The sequence below is a fragment of the Epinephelus fuscoguttatus genome, linkage group LG22 (assembly GCF_011397635.1).
Source record: "Epinephelus fuscoguttatus linkage group LG22, E.fuscoguttatus.final_Chr_v1".
Lineage (NCBI taxonomy): Eukaryota > Metazoa > Chordata > Actinopteri > Perciformes > Serranidae > Epinephelus > Epinephelus fuscoguttatus.
The window spans coordinates 6279829-6307630 of NC_064773.1; the positions used below are offsets into that span (position 1 = coordinate 6279829).

Consider the following 27802-nt stretch of genomic DNA (forward strand, 5'->3'; position numbering starts at 1 on the left):
TCCCGCCCTACCACCTCCGGTTGCAGTTTTCAACATATCCTTTACTAACTTTTGCAGTGTTTGATCTTGTGGGGATGTAGCCATTTTTCTGCCATGGTTCGCGTCCTGTAGGCGATATTTTTCCCCCCGGGCAATATTTTTGCAAGCGCACCGTTGCTGTGGCACCGCCCAGAACGATTGTGATTGGTTGAAAGAAATACAAGCAGCCGGGGCGTTTTTTTCTCCAATCTTAAAGTGAGAGTCGGCCCAGCCAGACCTTTCTTTTCTTGAGAAAGTTCTGGTGAGCGAGACTAATAAAGAATATAAATAAATGAAAAAAAAAAGGGTATAGGTATATAGGTATTTATGTATATGTATATGTATAGGTAAATAAATAAATGAATAAATAAATAAGGATTTGGCAAGAAGGAAATACACAAATTAAATAACTGAAATTAAAAAAAATTCACCCTTACAAAAATAATAGGTAAATAGTTACAGATAAAACAAAGCAATAATAAGCACTCACTGAATCAATTAATTTTTGTACCTTTAGACATAATCCAATAAACCAGAAGAAATATTATACTTTTACTGCACTACATTTGTCGACAGCTTTAGTTACTTTTCAGATTACAACTTTTCATTCTCTTCCTGCCCAGTGAAAACCACGTATCTCCAGATGTGCTGATGTTGTTTGTGATAAACTGAGGGATGAAGTGTTCCTTTATGTGTTGAGAAAATTCTCCTACTTCTTAAGCTAAATAAACTTGTCAAGAACCGTCTTGTATTTAGGACTTTGACTTGTATTGAAGTATCTTCACAGTGTGGTATTAGTACTTTGAATACTTCCTCCACCACTGCTCTTTAGTTTCACTCTTTGTTATGGTGCTGTGAAGGGACGGGCAGTTTGGAAATGACCTGACAGATCAGCACATTAACTCTCTGTGTCTTTTCTGTTCCAGGGCTGTCGAGGAAAGTGAGAGATGCAGTGAAGAATAAGTGACACACCTCAGGTCAAAGGTTAAACGCTCACCAGGAAGTGGAGTTGCAGGATGCAGTCTCTCGCCAAGGAGCAGCCATTGGCCCTCACTGCGGTGAAGTCACACTGTCCAACCAATGGGAAAGAAGAAGAGGTGAAAACAGGTGAGGAGGCTGTTAAGCTTTATCTTTGCTGTAAATGTGACCGGGTCAGTTTCATGACATGAGGAAGTATTATTATATATTGATGGACAAAAATGTGAAAGAACTATCAATAGATTGAGATACTTAAAGGAATAGTTCACCCCTCAAATGATCATTTGTATATCAGTTACTCAACTTGTGTTATGTTACTTTTGTGAAGAAAACTTTGTTTTACTCGCATCACTCCACGGCGAACGAAGAATCCAAAAACAGATAAAAGCCTTGATGAATTGAAGTCATAAGGGTCCACGTTTAACCACAGCAAAACTATATCAAAACACCCGTTTACAAACTCTCACACAACTTGTGCAGTATAATCCAAGTCTCATTTATCCAGTTGTATGCTCAGTACTTCTGAAACAGTCATTTCTTTATGACAGTGAACCAAATTAAAAAAATGGATCTGCACTCCCTTCAAAGCCAGACTCCATTGACAAAAAGCGTAATTTTATCTCGCTGAACACAGGAGCTGTTGGTTATTTTGTTTGTGTTATTGTGTGACTTTGGTGTTTTAATGGGTTAATTTGGATTTAGCAAAGTCACACAATAAAGGAGGATCTATACTTGTGAGTCAGCTTTATTAAACACGGCTTCATAGAGACAAATTCAAACACAAGTACACAAATCAGCTTCACTATAACTCGCAGCATTCACAGACAAACACTTGTCTTTATCTGGACACATTTTCCCCACAAATACAACATGCTAATGTTATTAGCACAAGCCTATGGCATTTTACATTGTATGAATTAGCCTAGCAGCTAGCAGACTTTTCTTCTTCTCATATGAAGCCAGGGACAACAGCAACATTTCACAAAGGTAACGTTACAAAATTCGGCTCCATCACAACTCACAAGGTTCACTGACAAAACAACTGTCTTATACTAAACACGTTTTCCAAACAAATACAACATGCTAATGTTATTAGCACAAGCCTATGACATTTTACATTGTATAAATTAGCCTAGCGACAAGCAGAGATTTCCTCTACTCACATGAAGCCAGGATAAATCACACACAAGACTTAAAATGAAATTTTTGTGGAACCTTTATTGTCTTCACAATTTATTGTTTCTTATCTGTGAAATTAAAGTAAATAAAAGCTTTGTTTCCACTGAGGGAAATGGTTTCAGCTTACAGAAATAGACAGGAGGTCTGCGTCGCTGCAACGTGTAGTTACATTTCTGGGGAGGTGCACGTCAGGCTATGACAAACAGCAGGGTACGGTGTAGGTTCTACGTCAAAATCCTGCATAACACAGGGTGAGTAATTGACGTATTTAAATAGTCATTTGTGGGGTGAAATATTTAATGGTTGTCGGCCTCATCATCTCTCCTGGTTTTCCTTCATATTTTCATACATCACCCAGAGATAATGGTCTAAAACATTGCTGTTAGCAATTACTTTTTGCTCTGTAATTTATTTGCTATGAGGCCAAATCAGAGGAAAGGAATCAACAGAATTCTAGATAAACAGATAAACTGCTCTCAGAAAAAGAAAATCGAGTTAATTTCAGCAGTGAGTGTGTAACTGGTGTAATGTTTGACACAGTTGGGTGCTAAGGGTTAGGCTCTGTTTGTTAACAAGTGTGTGTGTGCATGAGAGGAAGGGAGCAGAGCATCGACAATCTATTGAAACAAACTCTGTTGAACATCAGCTTCCTACATCTCATTAGCCAGAGCAGGTTCAGTCCCGCTCTCTTCACACTGAGGAGTCTCCAGAGACACAACACGCACACACACTCAGCCTTCACACACTTAACACAAACACACACACATACAGAAATACAACAGAGAGAAAACTGACACATAATAGCTGTATCAGTATCCCACAGGTAAAATGAACAATTCTCACCTTCAGCAGAAACATTACTGACATTTCATTTGACGACTTGTAAAAGCGTGCACACAAACACACACTGATCACTTCCTGTTGTGAGATGAGCTACATTCACAAAGCATCATAACTGTGCATTTAATTGCTACCTGTTTGCTATCCCAAAAATGAAATATATAATATCGGCGACGACTAAAGGATGATTTCATTCATTCAGATGCAGACTCCATGGAGGAAGAGGCGGAGTTTAATTGGGAGGAGTACATGGAGGAGACGGGGGCTAACGCTGCCCCTCACACCACCTTCAAACATGTGAGTGACTGCATATGATCTCTACCTTGCACTTTAAAACACCCCATCCCTCTGTGATCCTTTAAATACAGCCTCATAGATAAGTACGGCATGCAGAAATCCTTTAACGACATATTGGAGGGAGCCAGGCCGTGACATCACAGCGCTAATGCTGCTCAATAGAGCGCTCTCATTGGCTTTGTTCCCTCATGACGCGCAAGTTGTTAGACGACCTTTGCCGGTTGCTGAATACACAATTGAAGGTAATTACGGAGGTACAAAAGACAACAATACAATGGATACAAATGAGCACCGCACTGTGTATGTGCATGTGTGTGTGTGTGTGTGTGTGTGTGTGTGTGTGTGTGCTGAAGGAGGCCATTTTAAATATTTTCACCAAACTAACAGGGACAGAAAAGTGAAAGGTGAATCAAACAGTTAAATCCTGGTTGTTCACTTTTCTGAGGCACATATTTTATATTTTGGGGGCTGGGTGATGATGTTCAAAGTATTATCACAATCAACAACTGCTTCTAAGGTCAACTCAACTAAGTCCAAACAAGGAAACAGTCTCAAATCTGTGTCTATTTTATTATTAGTCTCTGATACAGCGCTTTTTTCTGTGTCTGCGGTGATGACAGCCGTGACCGGAAGCAGTTTGTGGGTTGTCCGTCTGTCCCATTCTTGTGAACGTAATATCTTAAGAATTCCTTGAGATGGAAATCTCTTCAAATTTGGCCTAAATGTCCACTTGGAATTAACAATGAATTAAATAGATTTTGATGGTCACAGGTCACAGGTCAAAGGTCAAAGTCACTGTGACCTTGTCTGTCTGATTCTCGTGAATGCAAAATCTCAGAAACACCATGAGGGAATTTCTTCAAATTTGGCAATAATGTCCACTTGGACTCAAAATGAAATGATTAGATTTTGGTGGTCAAAGGTCAAGGTCACTGTGACATCACTGTGTCATTCTTGTGAATGTGATATCTCAAGAACACCTCAAGGGAATCTCTTAAAATTTGGCAAAAACGTCGATTTTGATACAAGGATGAACTGGAAGTTGCAGAACTGAAACTTCTCCAGTGTGCCAAGGAGTATGCTGGCCAAAGCCAAAATGTGAATAACACTATGTAGAGCCAGTGTTTGGTTCCTCCATTCTGGGCTACTGTAGAAACAACATGGCGTACTCCATGAAAGAGGACCCGCTATGTATGTAGACATAAATGGCTCATTCTGAGGTAACAAAAACTTGATTCTTACTTCAACATGCACTTATAAAAACATGAATTCTACTGGGTTTCCCTCACACTTCATCTATTAAAACTTCTGCCGCCACATGTTGATTTTCTAGTTTTGGAGCTGGACGGTTCATAAGGAGTGCTGTTGGAATATTTATTGCTCCACAGTCTTAAACTGCAGAGCATACTGTGGGCACACACTGAGCACCAGAACTTAAGGCACACTGAAAGTCAAACCTAACCATTCATCACATTAGAAGTTCCTCTGCAGCAGTTGCTCCTCTCATCTCTTGATGTGATCTGATCAGCTGGGATCAGATCGACTGACCCGTTATTCACCCCATGACTTAGAGCTCCGCAAACTGCTGCTGAGGGAAAAAAAAGATGTGCTCATGGATCCGCAAAAACATCTAAATTTAGAGAGGGGATGGAAATAGGCAAGAAAAAAAACCAACCAGGACCATATTTTACCACGATGACACACACACTGACTCACAAGGTGAAAACAATACCAGTCGACTTGGTGTTGTTGCAGCTGGTAATTACTGGGATCAGACTCCAAAGTGTGTCAGTTATTGTTGCAGAAAATAAACATCAGCTACATTGCTAAACCTAAATTACCTGAAAACTTACCAGGGAAATGTCCTTAATGGTAGCCCAAGCCCTGCATGCAAGTTTTTAATTACAAGTCAGGAATCGTTAATTTGGTCAACAGAACGACAGCATGATATGATCAAATTATCGTAGCTTGATTTTCTTTGTAAGTGCAGAGGATGCCAGAACCAAAAGTGACATCAAGTGTTACCTTACACCAAATTACTGAGAGTGTTAGCCATGTCTGTTTCTACAGGAGGCCTGATCTTCATCTCAGATATCTGAGTCAGGAAACGACGCACAGCTGAAATTCTCAAGAAAACTGATTCATCACATTCAAGAGAAATGGAGCACACCATAAAACCTGTTTGAAATGTCATCAGTATGATCAGGGTTGATGCAACACAGATAGTGCAAGAAAGGAAAAGGTAATTTTTTTTTTTTTTGGCAGTGACCCTGCAGACCAGCTGCGCTCTGCTCTGACTCTCTGGGCTGAAATTCATATCTCATACGTGAAGTGAAGCACAGCGAGCTGACTTGGTTCAGACAGACAGATATAGTCCAGGTCAGCTGAGAGGTCAGCTGAGCTGCATGTTGCCCTCACCAACTGGGCAGCCCTGTTTAACATGTCAGACTCACCTGCTTAATCTCTGCCTGCTGCTGCCTAGTACAGATCTCATACATCTACAGGAGTGGAAGTAAATCTCTGTACTTAGACTTGTTTTTAGAGGAAGGGTTTCTGTTCTTATATGCTAGCGACATACGTGGGTGCAGAGTAACTGAATTAAGGTTTTTTTTCCAAACAGAAAACTGAATCAGCTAATCTGTTTTTCCGCTAAATGTCGTTCTTCTTTATGTTAAGCTCAGCAGAACTGCAGCAGTGCTAAGATGATGATGAATTTACTTTCCAGGGCAAAGCTGACATCTATTGAACATAGTCACAATAGCCAGATGTCAATTTGACTGTTTTTAAGAACGAGAAGAACCAGAAGTTGGCACTGAGTGCATGGTCTCATTTTCAGTCTTGTTGGTTTAGTCTCTAATCAGATATTTCCTGACTTCAAATCTTTTACTTTTTAGTAATTTCACACACTGTTTTATTTCGGCGCAGTTATCGTACAGTGGTTTTGCTGAAGGGGCACTCCACCAATTTTATGACATAAAACATAAAACAGATATAAAGTGTTAAGTACTTCAACTTGTGGAAACAGCTGTACACGTCCTTGTCGTCTCTAGATGATACTTTGAGTAATTCCAGCCCGAGTTTGGAGAGTACAAATGTTTAATCAATCCCATTTCCAGAATAAATGTTGGCATCGTATATTTTTGAAGACCACAAATATGTCACATTTGTTTATTACATTTATTATGTAGTGGATACATTGAAACTTAACATTTCAACAGAGTTGTGGTAAACATCTTGTAGGTTAAGGCACAAAAAACATTTCATAATGGTTAGGAAAAATCAATAAAGTACCTGCTTTTCGTGGCTCCTTATGGGCAGGAAACACACCAAAGTATTTCAAGGTATTTTTGCGATGGCAATACTCTTGACGATATGACATATTATTGTTAATTTGAGAAAACAGTATTGTAACAAAATATAGTTTTACAGTTTGCTTAAAATATTCAGTAAAAACTAAAGAAAAATAATCTCTCATTTCTTTAGTTTGTGACCAACAACAGTAACTCAGAGTGAGATTCAGATTCTGTTACAGTATTAATAGTTCAAAAAAATCTACCACAAATTACACATTTAAACAGCTCTCAAATACAAAAAATGTCCCCTGGGATCTATATATATAAACCAACAGGTGGTTTCCTTTTAGTAAAATCCTAAATGACTGAGTTGTTGTTTTTCCACCTGGACCTTTATGCTCTGCCATTTCTCCTCTAATCATCACGCTGTAACCTGTGACAGGCTGTTATGATACCACAACTATCACACAGTCACATATATGGAGTGTTTTGTCGAGCTGCGAGCGTCACACAGGTTTATGTTACCCAAAGATTTATGATAAAATCACTCGACGACACAACGAGAGAGGTGAGGGAGAGATGCTGTGCTGCTGCCAGAGGAGCTGCTGACTGAGTTCCCTCTGAGCGCTAAGTCACTAAAAGAGTCTGAGAAGTCCGGGGCTGTTCATAAAACATTCAGGACGCCACAGTTTATTCCACACTACTGAAGCTGCTCCTCTTTATGGAACCACCAAGGAGTCTGTAATAATTTCACTTTCAGCCATGCTTGTTGTTGCCGTGGGTAACAGTATGGCATCAATATGTCAACAAGTCAAAATTCCGCGAGTAGCATGTTATGAATTTTTCATATGATATTAAAAAATATGGCAGTATTACCGTGAACAAGATGATATGGCACACCCCTAATCTATACCATCAGGAAATGCAGCAACTTCTTGACCGCGTTTCATGGCTCCATATTAGCAGGAATTGCAGCAAAGTCTCTGTAAAAAACTTCCGCTTTTCATGGCACTATCCCCAGTGAAAACACAGTGACGTGTCGCTAAAAAACACCTACTGTTGTTGCCTAAAAAGCTGCTGGGAACAGCAATGACTCGACAGTTTTGTGGTGTATTGGTCTCAAACAGTGGTTTGCAGTTTGGCAGGCGTCTCACTTTGGTTTCACGCCATTTGCCATCCCCTCCATCTACTGATGTCAAGTCAGCTCATATACTACATCACTTTAGAAACGTTAACATGATATGTAATGTACAAGTGTGATGTATTTGTGGTTTGCAGATGCGTACAATGCAGACATTTTCTTAACTGAGAGACAGTGTTGAGTAATGAAGACATTTGTGCGATAAAAGAAAGTTCTCTATAGAAAAACATGTTTACACGCAGCAAACTGAGGTCTCAAAGTATTGTTTTGGTACCTTAAGTCAGGTTTGGAAATCGGAGCAGCATTGAAAGACACTTTGAACTGCAGTGTCTTTAAGAGACGTTTGTTTCTCTGCCAGCTGCAGTGGATTTTGCTCAGTTGGCATTAGCTCAGTGTTTGAGTGTTTATATTTGTACAGTGTTATTATTAGCCTGTCAGTCACCTGTAAAGCACACTAACCTGCATGAAAGGTGTTATGCAAGTGAAGTTTGGTTCATGTGTTAATTAAGTGCTGCAGTGCCTTTGTAATACAGCTGTTTACTTTGGGAGTTTAGCATGTTAAGACAACTCAACCAGTTTCATGAAGAGGCTGATCAGAAATCATAAATATTACTTTAGTATGTGAGGCAGAACTTTAGTGTTTGTGGCAACTGCATGTAAACAGTTTTTATTAAAGGGTCTCAGATCTCAATGTCAAATCAATTTCATCACACTGATGTTGACTGTTTGTGATAAACTGAAGGATGAAGTGTACTTTTATGTCTTGAGAAAATGATCCTACTTCTTAAGCTAAATCAACTCTTTATAAACCCTCTTGGATCAGCTGGAAAATACATCATCACAAAGCTGAAAACAGGCCTGTTTTTATAACACCGTGAAAACTTTTTAGAGATATGTTGTTCTCACAGGGCAGAGAGGCTACAAACATATGATGAACTTATAAAATAATGCTGATTACAAAACTTTTTCATTGTGTGGTATTAGCACTTTTATTTAAGTAAAGGATCTGAATACTCAATCGCCAGAATACCCGAGTTTGGAGCCTATAAATTTGATGGAAACACACCGACGGGTTGCTACAAAAAACACGATTGAAGACAAAAAAAAAAACAGATGAAATTGCACTGATGGGTCACTACACACCACCTATGTTTAGAGCCTAAAAAGTGGATGGATTCACTCTGACAGGTTGCTACAAAACACACACATTTGTAGCCTAAAAAGCCAATGGAAACACACCAGCTGGTCACTACAGTACTCCCACTTCTGAAGCCTAACAAGCCGGTGGAAAGACACTTATGGGTCACTATAAAACACCCATGTTTGGAGTCTAAGAAACACTCTGGCAGGTTGCCACAAAACACCCATGTTTGGTGCCTGAAGAGCTGATGGAAACGTAGTAACAGGTCGTTCAAAACTCACAATTTTGGAGCATAAAAAGCACATGAAAACACACTAATGGGTCACTACAAACCACCCATGTTTAGAGCCTAAAAAGTGGATGAAAACACACTGACGTGTTGCTACAAAACTCACTTCTGCAGGCTAGAAAGTTGAGGGAAACAGACGGGTCACTAAAAAACACACACGTTTGGAGTCTAAAAAGGTCTGTCAGGTTGCTACAAAACACCAACATTTTGAGCCTAAAAAGCTTATGAAAACACATCGACATGTCGCTAACTAACACGTTTGAAGCCGATAGAAACACGACGGGTGCCACAAAAAACCCTCGCTTGGAGCCTAAAAAGCTGATGATAACACACCCATAGTTTGCTAAAAGACAATGAAAACACGCAGACAGGTTGCTACAAAACACAGGCTTGGAGCCTAAAGAGCCAATGAAAGCACATTGATGTGTCACTACAAAAAAATACACGTTTGGAGCCTAAAAAGCTGGCAGAAACACAGCAGTGACTGGCTAAATCAAAAACTGGGTTTTGCTTGTTTGTTGGTCTCAAATAGTCTACAAGATCTGCAGCTCAGCAGGCGTCTTACCTTAATGTCATGCCATCTACCATCTCCTCCACCTCCAGATGTCAAAGTCAGCTCATATATTATGTCAAAACTTTGATATGATACGTATGAAACATACAAATGTCACGGTTTGCAGAAACGTACAGTGCCAACATGTTCTGGCGACTGGACTGGAATACTTTTTCCAGCACTACTCTGAACATTAAGTGTATTTTATGGCACGTTAGAATATTAATTAGAACATTATCAGCGAACACCTTTTGCTAGCAATCCCCCAAAAACCTCGGCCTGTCACCAAACCAGGTTTTGCCTCCATTAACATGTTACATCACAGGAGATGGCCAGATGGGCAAGTAGAGTTGATCCTGGATGCTAGGCCTTTATCCACCTCAGCTGTCTGCCCCGATGAGGCTCACAGCTGCCGGCAGGACAGGCCGCAAAAAAGGTGGAGACGTGTCTGCTGGTAATTTAACGTTTAAAAGAGCGAGTCTGTGTTTCAGAGCCTTACATCACTCAGAGCGATGAATGGTAATAAGGGCGAGATTAAGAATACGTGGGTTTTCATGAGCAAGCCTCGATGTCGGACAAAGTGTCCGTGTGGTGATTTGGAGCGGGCGAGGTCCCCTGGGAAGCTAAATTGCTTTGTTGGTAAGTGGATTGAGTCAGTGGGAAACAAACCATGAATTCCTCAGAAAAATGTGATTCAGTAAAGTGCAGCCCTCATCTCTCTCTCCCTCTCTGTGTGCCTGGACAAATTGAAACAGTGATTTCTCTTGGGCCTGCACACACACACACACACAGACACACACAGACACACACACACACACAAACACTGCCAAGGCTGCCCCGTAGCTCTCTTACATAAGCCGAGTCAGAGTGATACAGCACGTTTGCATTGTTGTAGCAGGAAGTCACAGGGCCATTTGTATTGTGTTTATTTCTAAGATGTTGGCTTTTTCCATTCAATCGTGAGTGTGTGCGTTTGTGTGAGTGTTGAATGTGAACATCCTGTTGGGCTTGTAGTGTTCTCAAGAATTGTAAAGCAGCCTGTGGCTATGGTGGAAACGCATTACGCTGTGCTGCATTCACTGTCGTACAGATTTATCACTCTCTGTGCACAAGGACAAGCACAGAGGCTGTTGTTTGGTGCAGAGCTTTAAGTTCAGGTTGTTTTTTAAGAGTCGTCAGGCTCATTGATTATTCTTGTTGTTAATTAAACCTCACCTGTAAATGTTTCTCTGTCAACACTTAACTTTAATGGAAGAGTCTTGCTTCTCACCACTGACTAGACTAGACATTTGCAGGGGTTAAAGCAAGAAAAAATTTTGTGCCTGAAATGTGGAGCACCGAAGATTTGTGTGCCTGAAATCTGAAATCTTTTCCGGTGCTGTGGTCACAAAATGAAGAAACAGAAATGTATGTGTTGCAAAGGAATGTGTTCATTATCAAAACAAACAAAACGATTATAGCTTTAGTAGTTACTTTTCAGATTTTCCGATGGGAATTGACACGACCCACTGAGGGCAAAGTTGTATCCGGTACTTACGGTACTGAAAAAAAAAAAGAAAAAAAAAAAAAAAACAGATACGGATTTGTTTTTCGCGTGTTGGCATCGACTTGGTACTGAAGTATCGGTTCTCATGACAACCCTAGTACAGAGTCACCAAAGTCACACAATATAGGGCTCCCATAGTCAAGGAAAACCTGGAGAAGTCATGGAATTTCACCATCACATTTTCCAGGCCTGGAAAAGTCATGAAATTAGACAAAATCATCGAAAGTTCTGAAAAGGTCATGTAATTTTGGTGTGTAAAATAAAATTGTTATAATAGTCTTCTGTGGGTAAGCTTCCACGCAGTGTAACATAACGACAAATTGATTTTCTGTAGCTGTCGATCTTACATCGCTCCAATATCCTTGCATGTGTGACATTTTGTTTACCACTGCGTACATTTCATCCACTTCTCCCTGGGTTCGTCTTTGCTTTCCTATATGCCAGCTAGCTGATATTATGTTTGAACAGTAACAGAGTTTGAGATCTGAAGTGTTTGAAAAATGCCTGACAAGTGGGGCTAGAAAAAACAAAATCTGTATCATGAGTCCTTGAAAAGTCATGGAAGAGATTGGACGTTTTGTCCATGAAAATGTGTGGGAACCCTACACGATAACACAAACAAACTAACCGATCGAGGCAGCGGTCGACCAGCAGCTCCCGTGTTCAGCGAGCTAAAATTACAGTTTTAGTCAATGGAGTCTGGCGGTTTTGTGGAGAAAATATTCTAAATATAGCGTAAAGATAAACTGATATTGAGTTTTTTAGGTGGCTAAAATATGTTTTGCCTCAGCCCCATCCACAGCAGTATATCCCTTAGCTTCTGTAGTGCAACTGCTTCTCCAAACTGGGGTTGTGCTGACTTGGCATCAACTGTAGGTAATACACTGACGATGGATAAGTACCTCATACAACCCCGGTTCTGTGTATGTATTGAGAGTGCGCTCTCTCAATTGGCCAGTAAAGCTGATTCTGACTCAGCTTCAAAAGATGTGAACTATCCTTTAACCTGCAGTGATGTGACACATGTGTCAAGCGTTTCTTAACTGTTTTAGTTCCTTGAAATTTAAGAGGTATTGTAGCAAGTTCAGGGACAGCTTAGAAAATAAAGAGGGCCAAATTCGAGAACAAGTATGATTCAAGCTCCAAAAACACTTGATCCCACATTTTTTAAAATGCAGCTGCGGTCAGTGCCTCCACGCTCTCAGCTTGTAACACAGGCTTTCCGAATCTCAAGTTCAAGACAAGTTGACCCCGTCGATATCATCAGCGTTCTTTTCTCAGCCTTTACAAAGCTCCTTCAGACACGCAGAAGACACTAAACAAGTGTTTTCACAGGCCGTGTTTATATTTTCCCATAAAGTGACATTTATGTGTGAAATTAGTGGAGTTCCCCTTTCAGCTTGACGTCTGTTTCCTATCAGACCACTGTCATGCCAATCAGTTCTGATAACACCACACCCACACAGTGCTGATGACTGAGCTTTAACTGTTCAATATAAACAAACCAAGGATGAGTATCTCTGAACTTCAGCTCTGACTGGTCCTTGTTTAGTCATGAACACTTTATTTTTATCAAGAAAAATGTTTTGGGGTCAAGTATTTATAGTCTGGCCATGACTCCTGTTGGTTTTGGTAACATTTACTCACCAAATTGGATCCCGAGATGTGCATGTAGACGTGGCACCAACAGTAGATGGAGTCCACCAGAGCACAGATCATGAGCAATCACACAAACTGCAAACAAACCAAAACAAACATCAAACTTGTTACTCAATCTGTCCATAAACTTCCTCCCTGGTTCACCTTTGACCTGCCACATTTACTCTGGTTGTGTGTGCACAGTTCAGTGATCATAGTCAACCATCGACATGCTATTAAAACCTACAGAAAAGACAACTAAAACATTTGTGTGTCTCTCAGGTGGAGATCAGCCTGCAGAGCAGCTTTCAGCCCGGCATGAAGCTGGAAGTGGCCAATAAGAGCAGCCCGGACACGTACTGGGTGGCCACCATCATCACCACGTGCGGCCAGCTGCTGCTGCTGCGTTTCAGCGGCTACGGCGAGGACCGCAAGGCCGACTTCTGGTGTGACGTCATGACGGCTGAGCTGCACCCGGTGGGCTGGTGCACCCAGAACAACAAGGCCCTGATGCCCCCCGAAGGTAGGAAGAAACACTGTGATGCACACATTCACCTGAACCTCGTCTGTTACTCACACACGGCGAGGTTAGATCAGTGTCAACTAATTCAGGCAAAATTTACACCAGACATTGGTATTCACTAACCTCTAACCCTAACCCAGAAATTATAACATTTCAATCCACAAAATTATGTGCAATAAAGTGGAATGACACAGGAATAAAGTGTTAAAAACGCTGTCTGACATGTATGTTGGAGAAGTGTGTGTTTGCTCAGCTTCAAGACGCTTCCTGTATGAAGACATTAATCTCTACTACTCTCTAGTCTACTACTAATCTACCTTTAAATTTTAAAGAGATTTTCGGGGCCCGTTTGTGAATCTTGAGAAAGAAATTACACTTTCAAAACTTCACTTTCCGAACGCTTCCTGAGTGTTGTAAAAGAAAAGGTGATGTAACACGGCGGTAAACATGTTCCTGTGCCAACTTTTTTGGAATGTGTTGCAGGCATCAAATTCAGAAAGGGTGTGTAGCTACAGGAAACAATCATGTTAGTTCAATCAGTTTGAACATTGAAAATCTTGTTGTTGTACTGTATTTAATAGAATATAGGTTGAAAATGATTTACAAACCATTACATTATGTTTTAATTTACATTTAACACAGCGTTTTGGAATCAGGGTTGTATTAGGAGAATGGAGAATGACATACAATAAAGGCTGGCAGAGGAGATAACCACACATCAATGCAACTGGGCTGGACTGCCACCAAAAAGGTTTACAGACTGAGATCAATGCAAAAAAAGTCAATTTATTCAGGGCATCCGTGCACAAACGGAAGGGTGCTCAAACGGCAAAAAATAGTTGTAAAAATGAAAAAAAACCAGCAGCAAACGTTTCAGTCCTTGACTATCATCAGTGCTGCACAAGGACTGAAACCTTTGCTGCTGTTTTTATTCATTTTCTAAAATAGTTTTTTGCGTTTTGAGCACACGATATCAGCCCGATCCTAGCCCGACGCAACGTCGTACGGTGTCTGCTCGGATCGTGAACGACAATGAGTGTCATACGAGATAATCCATCGCTTCGTCTTGTGTAGTGTGTCATAGTAGACGACAACTGACACCATGTCTGGGATGCTTAAGACATCCCGACAGAAAATCTAGCATGTTTGATTTTCTTTTTGTCGTTCACGACTGCTCCCGTCACAGCCGTCACTTTGACCAATAGGAACACAGAGCGATCTGCTGCCGTAGACAACTGTACGTCAACAACACCCCAGGGTTTGAGATATTTCCTCGAGGGACGTTAGCACACAGAGTAAAAGGGGAAAATGATGGCGTGAAACAGCAGAGACACTTAAGCAACTCAGTGAGTACTGCCAGCCTGTATCTGTTTCAAATTAAAAGCCCCTTATACCTTCGGTTGAGAGAATCCCTTCATTTTCCAAAAAGGCTTTTATTGTGAAACATTTGCAGGAACTTGTTGTGGAAGATTCAGTGACTGGCACATTTGCGTACGGTACTTCAAATGTAGCTCCTGCCATCTGCTGGCACTTTTTACGTTACTACAACAACATTTCAGCTGGCACATGAACAGACACAGTGACTGAAATGATAGTAAAAGTAATAAAAATAGGACAAGAATAACCCAGTGACATCACACACGTCGTGAAGGACGACCAAGGATGATTGGTGTGGACCGTCGTGTAGTGTGTCATGTCTGTCGGCCAAGTCACGGCACGATTTTATGACCCCACAATCGCATAATGTGACATAGTGACTGTCGGAACGGACAGAAATGTTGTGTAGTGTGTACCAGGCATTAGTGGTTGTCCAGCCCAGTTGCATTGATGTATGGGTATCTCCTCTGTCGTCCTTTCTTGGTTGTCCATTGTACCGACACACCCAAGATAAACTTGTTGTTGCCCTGAGTAGGCACTTGAACCAGCAACACCGAAGTTCATGGTCAGTGCCGTAACCTCTAGGCCCGAACTTTATTTTGTTTTGCAATGATAATACACAAATATGAACACTCTCGTGCCTCATGATGTGCTGCCGGCTTTGTCCATGTCTCAGTTGTATTTTCTAAGGCTTTTCTGTCCTCCATATAAAGAAATTCAATTTAAACGTAAAATCTATGGGATGAAAGGACCCTTTTAAAAAATAGAAGGTTATTAGCACAAAAGGTCAGCTCATGGTTGATTCACTACATTTGTTTGGAAGTGTAAGTCCGACCAAACACACACACAAACGTGAACACCTCCTACCTTCACTTCTGAAAGAATGCTTTACATAAACTGAGCGGACGGACAGGTTTCCCTCAAAGTGCTTTGACTGTCAAGGTCGCCTCCTGTCATTTATCTAACTGACACATGTCAAGCTCCACAAAAGAGTGGTTGCCTCCTTTCTACAACAGCCGTCTCTATTCTCCAAGAGCATCTTTTATACCTGAACCTTTTTCAGGATGTCCTTCTCAGGTTCTACGACAGCCATTCTTCCTTCTGTCCCCTTCACAATATCACAACTTCACCATCAGACACATTTCCACCTGCAGCGGGCCCTCGCGCCCTCAGACAGATGACTCACCCTCCCCGGCCTCGTTCAGACCATTTATTTTTCTCGACACTTCCCCGCTGATGGATCGCGTGTGCCTCCGTTGTTGTGGAGACGACCTGGATATGTTTCCACCTGACGCGGGTGTCCTCGCCCTCACACCAGCTCCGTATGTCCTTTTCACTCAGCATCGGTCTTTTCACCAACTTCCTCTTTTGCATTTTGCAGCAGCGGGCGGCTCATAAAACGTCTGTATTCACATCTCAGTGGATTATTTATCTGAATTGGCTGAACTGATTTCAGTGCTGCAGTGGAGTCTTTTGTTTGTTTCAATTTGAATTTCAAAGTCATGAAACATGATTTGACTGAAGATTGAAGCAATTGATATTTAGTTTTATTATCAAGCAATCTGTCAACTATTTTCTTAATTAATTGTTCACAAAATAAAGAGAGAAATGGCAAAAACATGCAACCTCCCTAAGCCCAAGTTGACATATTCATATTAGTTGTTTGTCCGACCAACACTCCAAAAGATTAGAGATAATATGATATTCAGTTAATAGATCACAGAAGATAAAGAAATCCAGCAAACATTGTGAATTTACGACATCTTCCTTTAAAAATGAATGATATTATTAAGCAAATATCAACTAATTGTTTCAGGTCAAGACATCTCATCACATCTATTTAAGAGTTCAGATTGTTACGCTGTGTTCACACTATGAACAACAAAGCAACAGCGTGGCCAGCTACATCATTGCCAAGTTGCAGTTAAGTGTTGCTTAAATGCTCGTTAACATAGTTACGTCATTGCGGGCGTGTGTATCTGCTACTTGCCTCAAAGCACCTTGACTAAACATCATCTTAAATCTGTACTTTGTCACAAAATTATCTACATTGGAGCCTCATTTTAACGTCACATTTTGCATCCCTGTGTGCACCACAATGCACAAAAAGCTAGCATAGCTTCAGCTAACGTAAGCTGAAAGTAAAGAGACACTTCAGACACTTACAACAATCTGAGCCTGTGTAGCCCCATGTGCTCCCATTGCACCCCGTCCTACGGCTGCCGACCGCTGCCCGCTCTGTCAATACTGGACCAAAAATTGTTGTTCACATCAGCCTCTTTGACATGTGGAAATAGGGTCCAGGATAAAAAAATGACAAAGTTATCCTTTAAGGTCACACATGACATAAGTGTCACGTGACATGTCACATAGGTTACATGACATAGTCGTTAAACTTACTTGAGTTACATAACAAACAAACTTATTTTAGCCCAAAATATGATGTTTTTTCTGAACCAAACCAAGTAGTTTTGTTTGATCAACCTAAAGTAGTTTTGGTGACAACATGGAAGTTAATTTTTAATTTTAATTAAGATACTGTTGGGATGTACCAAGGAGAAACTAAGGGCCTGTCCCAATACCCACACTTCCCCTAGAAATACCCACTTGTACTTGGTTGTGCGCGCTCATGTTTAGGCTAGTGGTGTCCCAAAACAGAATGGAGGTAGTGGAAGTGGTTTCCAACACTTAAAACCCACCCTAGATCCCAAGGGAGCCCCGACCCACGCTTTCAACAAAGTGGAAGATGAAATTTCCCAGAACACCTTGCAAAATCAGCAACTTTGACAAGTTTTGGAAAACAATTTGTTACTGCAAACAACAGATGGTTGGACTAGTGTAAACTCATCAGCAACTCGGTTGAATGCAGCGTCAAAATATTTAAACAAATCGACTTACCTGAACAAAATCAATCAGAACTAGAAGACGTCGTAGGCGCCTCCTGTTTTCAGCATTTCTTCTCCGTTGATTCATCAGATGGAGAAGAATAAACATAGCACACGCCACAACACAAGCACTGGAGCCGGCATTTTCAAACCTGAATGACTACCGGTATCTTGTGTTGCCACAGTAAATAAAATTTACTTACTTACTTACTTACTATGCGTGACGTATGCCTGCACGTCGGCCGCACCGATTTACACGAAGTGGTGTCTCATTTTAGGGAAAGATCTCTGCCCTAATATTTCTCACTTCCCTCATCAAGGGTTATCTCACAAACAAGGGCACTCAGTACCAAGTGGAAGATCTAAGGGGTAGAAATGGGATTGGGCCTAACACACCCTCCCTGAACGTCCGAATCTGACACCAGGGGGGTACAGTGCACGACAGTGCGAGCGTTTCACTCGCACTTGCGACTAAAAATAGGTGTGTGCGAACTGTAAAAATATTTAGGGGCACATGTGCGCATAAAAAAATCAGCCGAAGTAGCCTATATTTTTGTCAATAAAAAAATATGATAATCTAACTGCAAATGTTGGAGGAACTCCAGCCGCCTTCCCTCTTCCCCGTGTGACACGGTTATGGGTGGTCCAAGCCACTGTCGGCACAATGAATATAAGTGCCACTGTCGGCAGGGTGGAAATAAGTCAAAGTGTGGAGGAGACGGACCAGGTTAAGTGGCGGACCTCCAGGGAAGCCTGCTCCGTTCTCCCCGCAGTTAGGGACCGTTCTCCACGGTACCGCTGCTGGGCAGGGTGGAAATAAGTCAAAGTGTGGCGGAGAAGAGGGACTGGGAAAAGCGGCGGACTTCCGGGGAAGCCTGCTCCATTCTCCCCGCAGTTAGGGACCGTTCTCCATGGTCAGGCTGTCGGCTGGGTGGAAATAAGTCAAAGTGTGGTGGAGAAGAGGGACTGGGAAAAGCGGCGGACTTCCGGGGAAGCCTGCTCCATTCTCCCCGCAGTTAGGGACTGTTTGCCACGGTACCGCTGCTGGGCAGGGTGGAAAGAAGTCCTGCAGAGTTTCAGAGGACCTGGAGAATGTTTTAGGATATATAAGATAATCATATTGCAAAGATAATAAATATAAGATAATAACATTAAAGACAAAATTAAATTGCAATACTTTTTCAAAACTTGATGATTCTGCCTTTCTGTACATTTTGTATACAAATTCATTAACTAATTTTGCTTGTAAATGTCTATTTGCATCATGTTTATTACGGAAAACACATTATTTGATCAATTTACATTGTGCCCCTAAAGTTCTTTGTGCGCTCCTTACTTTTTCAACTTAGGAGCACATGTGCTCCTTGGGAAAAAAGTTAGCGTCAAGCCCTGGGGGTACCTAGGGCGTCATGGTTTAAAGCACACTGACGAAGTGGCGTTTATGACAAGTTGGGACAAATTGACAAATTGAGAACGTGTTGAACAGGACTTGTTCAGGTGTGAGGTTGTAAAAATGCTTACACTCTGCAGAGATATGTCATGTTGCTTTACTGTGTGTTTTCTTTAATTAAGTCTTTTCTAGTTTTCTGAAATAAAGAGTTTGTTTATTAAAGTGTTAAAAAAATAAAAGGGGTAATAAATAAACTAGTTTTCTTGAAATAAAAAATAGATATGCTCTTTATAATTTCAGCACAGCAAATGATCAAATTGTTTCTGGTGAAAATTTAGGAGTTAAACAGTTGAAAGCAATCAGCCTCTTACAAATTATATTCATGTACAATAAATACAGTTCTGTTTCCAAATAGATTCATAGGAACCATAGTAATATTTTATATATTACGATTCTTAATAAAGTTCTTCCCATGGTATCGATTAAATTCATCTCTCATCATCGAAATATAATATATAGAAGTTGTTTCCACGAGAAAAAAATCCCTTCATGCCTTAAAATGGATTAGATGTAACTCTACCCCTTCGCCTCATTCAGTATGTACACATCTATGAATATGCAAATCAGCCCAGCCGCTCGCCTGCAGCCTGAGCGTACCTGCTCGCCTCCTCTCTGCTGATCAAACACACAAACCTCAGCTTGCAAGTCGTGATAACTAGAGAGAGTCTTCAGCTCGACTGTGTTATCAAACAGCTAATAATGTGCTGCTAATGTTAGATAAACCTTGTTCCTGATTAGCAGCTCAGCTCAAGTGAAAGTGAAAATGAATTTGGAAAATACTGATATTCAGCTACACCTGCTTCTCCTCTAATAGCCCTTATTTTGGGTGTTGATGGGAGCGGGTCCTTTAGTTTGTGATGTAACAAACCCTGGTTGTCTGAATGTGTGTTTTTGAGACTGTCACTGGTGCTCTGCAGTTCTGAGGCAGAATGATCAGCCATGGCGTTTAACTCTTAAGCCTGAGTTTATGGATTTTTGATGAGTATCACTCAACAGAAATGACATATTTTCAACAGGAAAAAGGTTTATATTTGATCAGCGCAGTTCCTTCGGCTTTCACTGTGCAGGAAACAGTATGGCGCAAACTTACTGTTCACAAACCCTCGCTATTCCAGATAAATACAGCACTAGAATATGTTTCTAAAAATACTGTAGGTAAGAAATAGGCAGTACAGTAACATAATCTTGATATGTAGTCGATCAGCACTGTCTAGTTTTACCGTTTGATCGGATTTCAGTCCAAGTTTGAGAGACAGAAAAAGACACAGGGGTGGATTTGTCTCTTGATCTGCTTCTGTACTCTTTGTGTCCACGGTGGCGGGCAATACGAAAATGTGCAAGTACAGCCTGTAGTTCGAGCAACAACCCAGATAGCCCATAGACCATGTCATTGGTCCGACATCCCATTAGTCCGACGTCCTGTTGTTCCGATATGTGATTATACTATGGCAGCACACCAGTAAAGTAAGACAACACATTTACATGTCGTTTTCTATATGTTCTCTGACATTTATCCTAACGATATGAGGCGGTCTTTGTGCAAAAAAAGCTTGTTTAGTGGACTAACTTTGCACTTGAAGGTTGCCCGTTCACTTACGTTTTAACAGGTCTGACGGTACTATGCGCCGCGGCTGTATCTAGGCTAACGGCTAACATGCTAACTATTATTTTTATGTCAATAGTCACTTGAAACAAATTTAGGACGATAGGAGACAGGTTGAAAATTTCCCTTTAAACTGTGTGGACCTTGAACTAATGACAAAGGAAGAATCTGGACCTGAACCACTGAGCAAAATCACAACCAGTCTTGTTGTTTGTTGGTGTTGAACAGTGGTCAACAGCTAGGCAGGTGTCTTTTAATTCTTAACATATTCCACAAAGTCTGGAGATTACTGATGCCAAGATATCCTTTAGGAAAGTGCCGTTAAAAGGGACTTCTTGCCGGGGGTAGCGGTTAAAATCCAACTCATAGTAGCAACAGATCAGATCAACTTTATGGATGACAGTAAGGGCTCATTTATGCTCAACGTTAAATACGGATCCGGATCCGGACGGAGCCTTCTGTCCGTGCTCTGCGTTCATTTCGTCCGTATTTCTGCACGTTTCCATAAAGCTTACGGATACGGGCCAAATGGAGCAGTACCACCGGGAACCGTGGGCACAGTGTTGCTGTCACTACCCGATACGTAGCTCTAGTGAGACACGAAGAAGAAATAACAATTCAATTTCTCTCATCAGCAGTACTAGAGAAAAGAATTCTCCGTCCTCCAGTTGCGATGTATTTAACGGCCTCACCGACCACCGCCTCCTACAGCGCTGCCTCTGTTTTTGTCTTTTATGCAAGAGGTACATTATCAATATCTCCTCCACAGTCGCCATGTTTGTTTTTGAGTTTGTTGTTGTCATAAACTTTCGACGCTGGGCTGCCCCCTGGTGGAAATATTGGTTAACATCCATGCCAACGTAAAGGGTGCATGGAAGTATGTGAGCAGTGACGGTAACATCATTTGAAACGGACGTATACATTTTCGTACGTAAAGGGAGCATAAATGAGCCTTAAGACAATGTACAAATGTTCTTATTCCAACCAACACCATTTTCAATATGCTTAGTGTACACAGCACCATTTTTTTGTCTTTTAAATATTCTTCCAAGAACCGTACAATGACAATTTTTGAATACACCTTCTATTACTAAAGCACAAGGTAAATAATTCGGAGGTGTTGGAGCCCGGTCAGAATGCATTCATACTGTAGTACCACTGATAACAAAGTCTGCTCATGTACTACAACACTTTGGACACGTTGATGTGACATGAAACATACAAGTGTAAGTGTATTGGTGGTTTCCAGAAACATGCGGGGCTGATTTTACAGTAATAATGAATTGACCCCTGAGCTCAGTTACCATAAACCAACTCTTCTGTGCCTCTCTGAAATCTCATATTTCAATATCTTCCTATTAATAATGATGTACAGCTGACATGGCTGCATGTTTGATGATGCAAACTGAAGTATAAATCATGTAATGACGGCTGTTCTGTATTCCCTAAAGAGGCCTCTGCAAGATACTGTCAATTTCTGATTCTGACCAAAAAAGAAGAAGAACTTCGCTGCTTCGTTTCAAGGCTTTGCATCATGTTGTGTGTGTGTGTGTGTGTGTGTGTGTATGTATGTGTGTGTGTGTGTGTTGCTCAGTCAGCTGCAAGTGTGAGAGTGTGTATTATACCTGTGTCACAGCTACCTGTTTTATTTGTTTCCTTTTTGTTTGTTTTTGTCTCTCAGATAACATTTACCTAAGAAAAGGTAAGCAGCTCTAACGGTGCCTCTGACTAACTCGCCTGCACTTAGTGGCTAACATGAAATCAAACACTGTGTTAGGCCTCAGAGCTGCATGTACAGTGTGCTTCCTCCTCCTCCTCTTCCTCTTTTCACCTCTCCACAGGAAGTGACCTCACCGCTCAGTTGCCTTGCCTCCTCTTGCATGTGACTCCCTTCTAGCTGTGTGTGTCTTAGCGGAGAGTGATAACACACACGTACACACTGCTGTTTGTGCCAAGCTGTGCTCGTATGATAACTAGTGCAAAAGGCAGCGGCTCAGGCAGAAATGTGATGCTCTGATAAAGAGGCCTCCGCTCATGTGCAACAAACAGTGTCCTGTATCAGATAAACACGTCGCCAGTCTGTGAGTTAAATGAAGAGAGGTCAGAAGTTAAAGAGCCGCCGTGTGTAAAATGTGTCGTTGGCAGATAAAATCAGTGTGCGTTACAGAAGTGGCCACAGACATTTAACTTCTGATGTTATATCCAGTCTGTAGTTACACACAGCCTCTGAAAACATTAATGACTTTATGTCAGTCATTTATTAATGCATCAATTTTCTATTAATCAAAATTACATATAAAGACAACCCATATGTCGTCTTGGAAAATGAAAAGAAGAATAAGATGTGTTGGGCTTGTTTTCTCTTTCTTGTTTCATGTTTTGGTTTTTCCCTTTCTATAGATGAACATGGGTGGGTGGGTATGGTTATGGTTGAGAGGATGCAGGCTTTTGTTGGCTTGTGATATGAGTGAAAATCATAAAAAGAATATATAGTGTGCAAAAAAATAGTAGTAACAAATGCCCGCAATGTGCTCCCAGAGACCTCTGTAGTGCCTCAGGAGGTGTACTGGCACAGAAGCGGACGAGGGCAGCAGCAAAACATATTTTAGCCACCTTAATAAAAAAATGTATTATTTTAAGTGTGCGCTATATTTAGAATATTTTCACTGCTTTCCAATGGGCAACTGAAGCTGTTATATCGCTCTCTTCAAAGCCAGACTCCATTGAGAAAAACAGTAATTTTACCTCGCTGAACACAGGAGTTGTTGGTCCACAGCTGCCTCGAACAGTTAGTTTCTTCGTGTTATTGTGTGACTTTGTTGAATCCAAGCTAACCCTTTTAAACGCCAAAGTTAGCAAGCTAAAATGACTCCTATTCTCATTGGAGTCTGGCTTTGAAGAGAGCGATATCACATTGCTTAGCTTCCACGTTGGTACTCCTGCCGGCTTCTCCAAAAAGGGGGCGTGCCGACTCACACCACTCACTATAGGCCCGTTTCCACCGCAGGAACTTCGGGGTAAATTTACGGGGCCGGGGCCGTTGGTGCGTGTCTCCACCGCAGGAACCACCCCTGAAGGACAAAGTTCCAGAACTTTTACAGGGGCTAAACAAGTCCCTGCCTCGGAGTAGGTACTCAGAACGGCCCCGAAAAACTCCTGGCTGGGGCTTGGGGGTTACTTGGTGCTGATTGGATATACTCAAGGCGGAATGTGACGTCAACAGAAAGCAACAAAATAGCCGGCATTTTTAAAACTCAGCAGACGAGGGTTAGCTTGTTCATAGCTTCCACCGCCATGTAAACAAACTCAATAACTGGTCCGTGAAAAACATATTTTTTCCAGCGGATATCTTAGTTACAACATGATTGAGCTAGCAAAGCAGTTTTTGTGTTGCTATGTGTGGTATTTATTCAGTTTTGGGAAATCACGATGTCTAGAAAGCATCAGCTGACAGGGACAGCTAACAGCAGCAGCAAAGCTAACATCAGGACATCATCTGTTAGCTCAATCATGTTGTAACTAAGACATCCGCTGGAAAAAATATTTTTTTCACGGGCCACTTTGTGAGTTTAGTGAGTTATTACAGACGCCGTTATCGGCTAACAGCTAACAGCGTCCCTACGCCACTACGTCGCCCCGGTCAAAATGGTCGCGCAACGATTACATCGCATCCAGAGCCCGGTAACTTTACAGGAACCTTCCTCCTACTCCGCTCTCTCAGTGGAGACATGGCGGTTGAGAGGGCCGAGCGAGAGGACGTTCCTGTAGTAGTTCCTGCCCCCAAATAGTACCAGGAACTTCTTCAGTGGAAACGGGCCTTATGGATACACATACAACCCCACTTGAAAAACTGTTGGCTTGAAGTTTTGCATATGTAAAGCTAAATAGATGTACATGAGAATATGTTATATATCCTTATTAGGAATTGGAACTATTTGAGTCTAATAGTGCAGCGCAATAGTGCTGTTGGTTAAAGGGTTAGTTCATGCTAATAAAAAAAAAAATCATGTTATCTTCAGTTGTGTCTGACCGTGCAGATAAAAGTCTGCTGAATACATAGTCGTAATAGTGTCCATTATGGGGACACTGTTTGTAGGTAAAGATGCTGCATGCTCCTGGTAAATTAAATAATTTTTGAGCACCACAAAATGGTGTATTTAGAGTGTGTAGGTTCTTCTTCCACAAAATATATAAATCCAAGCACTTTCAATGACCCATGTCTATTCGGGTCTTTCTGCAAAAACTTTCAAGGCCTTATATTTTTCTCACATTTCCTCACACTCACAAATTTTCAGGGATTTCAAGGACCCGTGGGAACCATGTGTACCTGTTTGATCGTGTGCTTTATGGTCCAGTGTGTAGGATTCAGGGGGATATATTGACTGGAATAGAATATAATACTCTTTGGTGTATAATCTCCTGAAAATAACAACTGTTGTGTTCTGACCTTAGAATGAGCTGTCCTTCTTCATAGGGAGCGGGTCTTTGTTTAGGAAGATCAACATGTTGCACCGCTACATTTTTACCATCGCCTAGAACAGACAAACACTCGGGACCATTAGCGTTTTTGGATCGGCCACTATAGCAAGTAGTCCAGCTGCAAGGAGCAGCACCGGAGTTACACTGATTTGTAACGTGAAACTGCTTTATTCATCGTTTCTAGCGGTTTAAATCACCTTGGGTCTCATTTATAAAAATTGTGTACACAGAAAAAGAGGCCTGAAAGAGGCGTTGGCCACTTCCCACGGAAAAGTTGTCATCAATAAAAACAGACTTGATGGGAGAAACTTTGACCCGTGCTGACTAACGTTTGGAGACAGGAAATTGGCGACACAGATGGTGAGATGGAAACCTGATTGTTTTTGGCTTTTGTCCGTACGTACATTTATAGAGTGGATCCTATGCACTGTTTTATAAATGAGACCCCTGGTCCATTTGTTTTGGAGAAAAAGAGACCTCGGCGGATAATTCGGCTTCTGGTACAAACCTCTTGAACGTCTGAATCTTATGTTGTCAGAGGAAAAAATGTGACCACACAGTAACGTGTCTGCCTGCAGCGACACGCCAAACTGCATTGGAAATACATGGATTTGTGATGTGAAACTGCGTTAAATGGTGTTTTTATAGTATAAATCAATGGGTCTGTTTGTTTTAGAGAGGAAGAGAACTCTATGGATAATTCTGCTCCTGGTACAAACCTCCTGAACAATGAACACTGAAGGAATTCTAACTGGGAGAAGTTTCAGCTGGTTGCAATCTGCAATTCACTCCTAGAATCACCATAAATCTCACACACTTCACCTTTAAAGGCAGATATTTAGGCAAACAAAACCAACCCTTCAAGTAAAGCTCAGGATATGAGGCAAAGCAGCAAATTCATCCCAGAACTCAGACTGGAACCAGTGACTATTTGGCCTCATTATTTTAAATGAATAACCAAATATCAAAAGTGACAGTAACATAACAAAATGCCATTGTTACAGAATGAAAAGCATCAACAGAACTGAGCAAAAAATAATTAAGAAAAACTAATTAAAACACGTCAATTAGAGAAAGGCTTTTACATGAAGCTGAGCTTTGAGACGAGATTTAAAAGGCAACTGTGATTTTTCCATCCTGAGATCTTCAGACAGTTTCACTATGACTCTGTACCACCCGGGCATCTAATTGGCTGCTCTACATAAAGCAGCAGCGGCGCAGTGAGAAACTCCCTCATGAGTCTCGCTTCCAAAATGTTTCTGACAAATCTGCCTCAATAACCATTTCACCATCATTTCTTTTTCCTCCCAGTTTGCAACAAGGTGCAAAACCTGAATACAGATAAGTGTTTCAATTGGACAAAACACATACAACAAACACACCTAAATCCCTCATCAAACAGCTTACTCACTCATGAAACTCTCTCACACACGCACACACACAGTCTCCCTCTCAGCTCCTCCACTTTAAATGCTCCTCTGCTAACTCATGCGTTCAGCAAAGCTTTTGTGCTCATCAAATCAGCGCCCGTATTAATCAGCGTCTCCATTTGCACGAACAGCACATGAGTCTGCAGCGCTGCGAGCACTTCTGTTGCGTAATTTGCTCGTTTTTGGGAATTAAAAAGTCATTTGAAAGACGGTTTTACAGGGTAAACACTGTTGGTTTTTCCACCTCACCTGTAATGACTTCACGCACCTCCTGCATGCTGGAAAAATAGCTGAAAATGACTCTTAATGCATACGTGGTAACTCATGAATGAAGCTGTTTTTGTATATTTGTTAGAAAGATTTCAAACAGGAAGTAGCATGAAAATCTAAAGTAAGCTTAAATGAATAATGGCAGATGTTGTAAAATACGTCTTTACTCTACGAGCCTGTGGCCAAACATAATTCAACCTTCTATACATATTTATGGCACTGACTGTATATGAAGCCTCAGGGTCAGGCTCAGGGAGCCTGTTCAAACACAGTCTCATGTGCATGTGCACATATGTGTGCGTGTGTGTCTGCATGTGTGTCGGTTACATTCATCCATTCATGTAAAGAGCTTTTAAAAGCTACATCACAAGTTTGGTCATGTGGTAAGGTAGCTGCTCGCTGAACAGATCCCAGAGATCATTTGCATAATGAATTCACCACACTGCTTCCTGCCAGAGCCTGCTGGAGATGATGCTCTGAGATAGACCCGTCTTCTGCTCTGTGTGTGTGTGTGTGTGTGTGTGTGTGTGTGTGTGTGAGAGAGAGAGAGAGGTGCAGTGTGGTGTTTAAAGAGTTAGGCTGCATTCAGGCTGACAAAAGCACTGTGGTGAGAAAAATACAAAGGGCTGCTTTAGTTTGGGTGTGACCCCTGTGAAACATTTTACCGACTGATGCTAAATGTGTACTGGCGCCTCTGCCTCACAGTTGGTTTATATTTAAGCGCTGAATTTCACCTGATAGCATCACTACTACGCTATTTGGACAGCGCTGCACATTATCAGGCAGCGTTTTGCTTTAATTATACCTGCAAAGTCATTGTGATTTAATGCCTCAACTGATTATTATTTCCTTGTCAATGAATGTGATGATTT

At 41.3% G+C, this 27802-nt stretch overlaps 1 protein-coding gene across 3 annotated transcripts in view; it reads left to right on the top strand.

The window, feature by feature from the left end:
- sfmbt2 (Scm like with four mbt domains 2) overlaps positions 1-27802 on the top strand; it is a 90172-nt gene that overhangs the window by 15569 nt on the left and 46801 nt on the right. For 2 of the 3 annotated variants that reach the window (XM_049567230.1, XM_049567232.1), the window contains exons 2-5: positions 945-1125; positions 3218-3312; positions 13196-13436; positions 22433-22453. In XM_049567230.1, coding sequence (XP_049423187.1) covers positions 1035-1125; positions 3218-3312; positions 13196-13436; positions 22433-22453 — 448 coding nt within the window. In that variant the 5' untranslated portion in view covers positions 945-1034. The remainder of the gene's footprint in view (positions 1-944; positions 1126-3217; positions 3313-13195; positions 13437-22432; positions 22454-27802) is intronic. The other variant, XM_049567233.1, reaches the window with a different exon arrangement.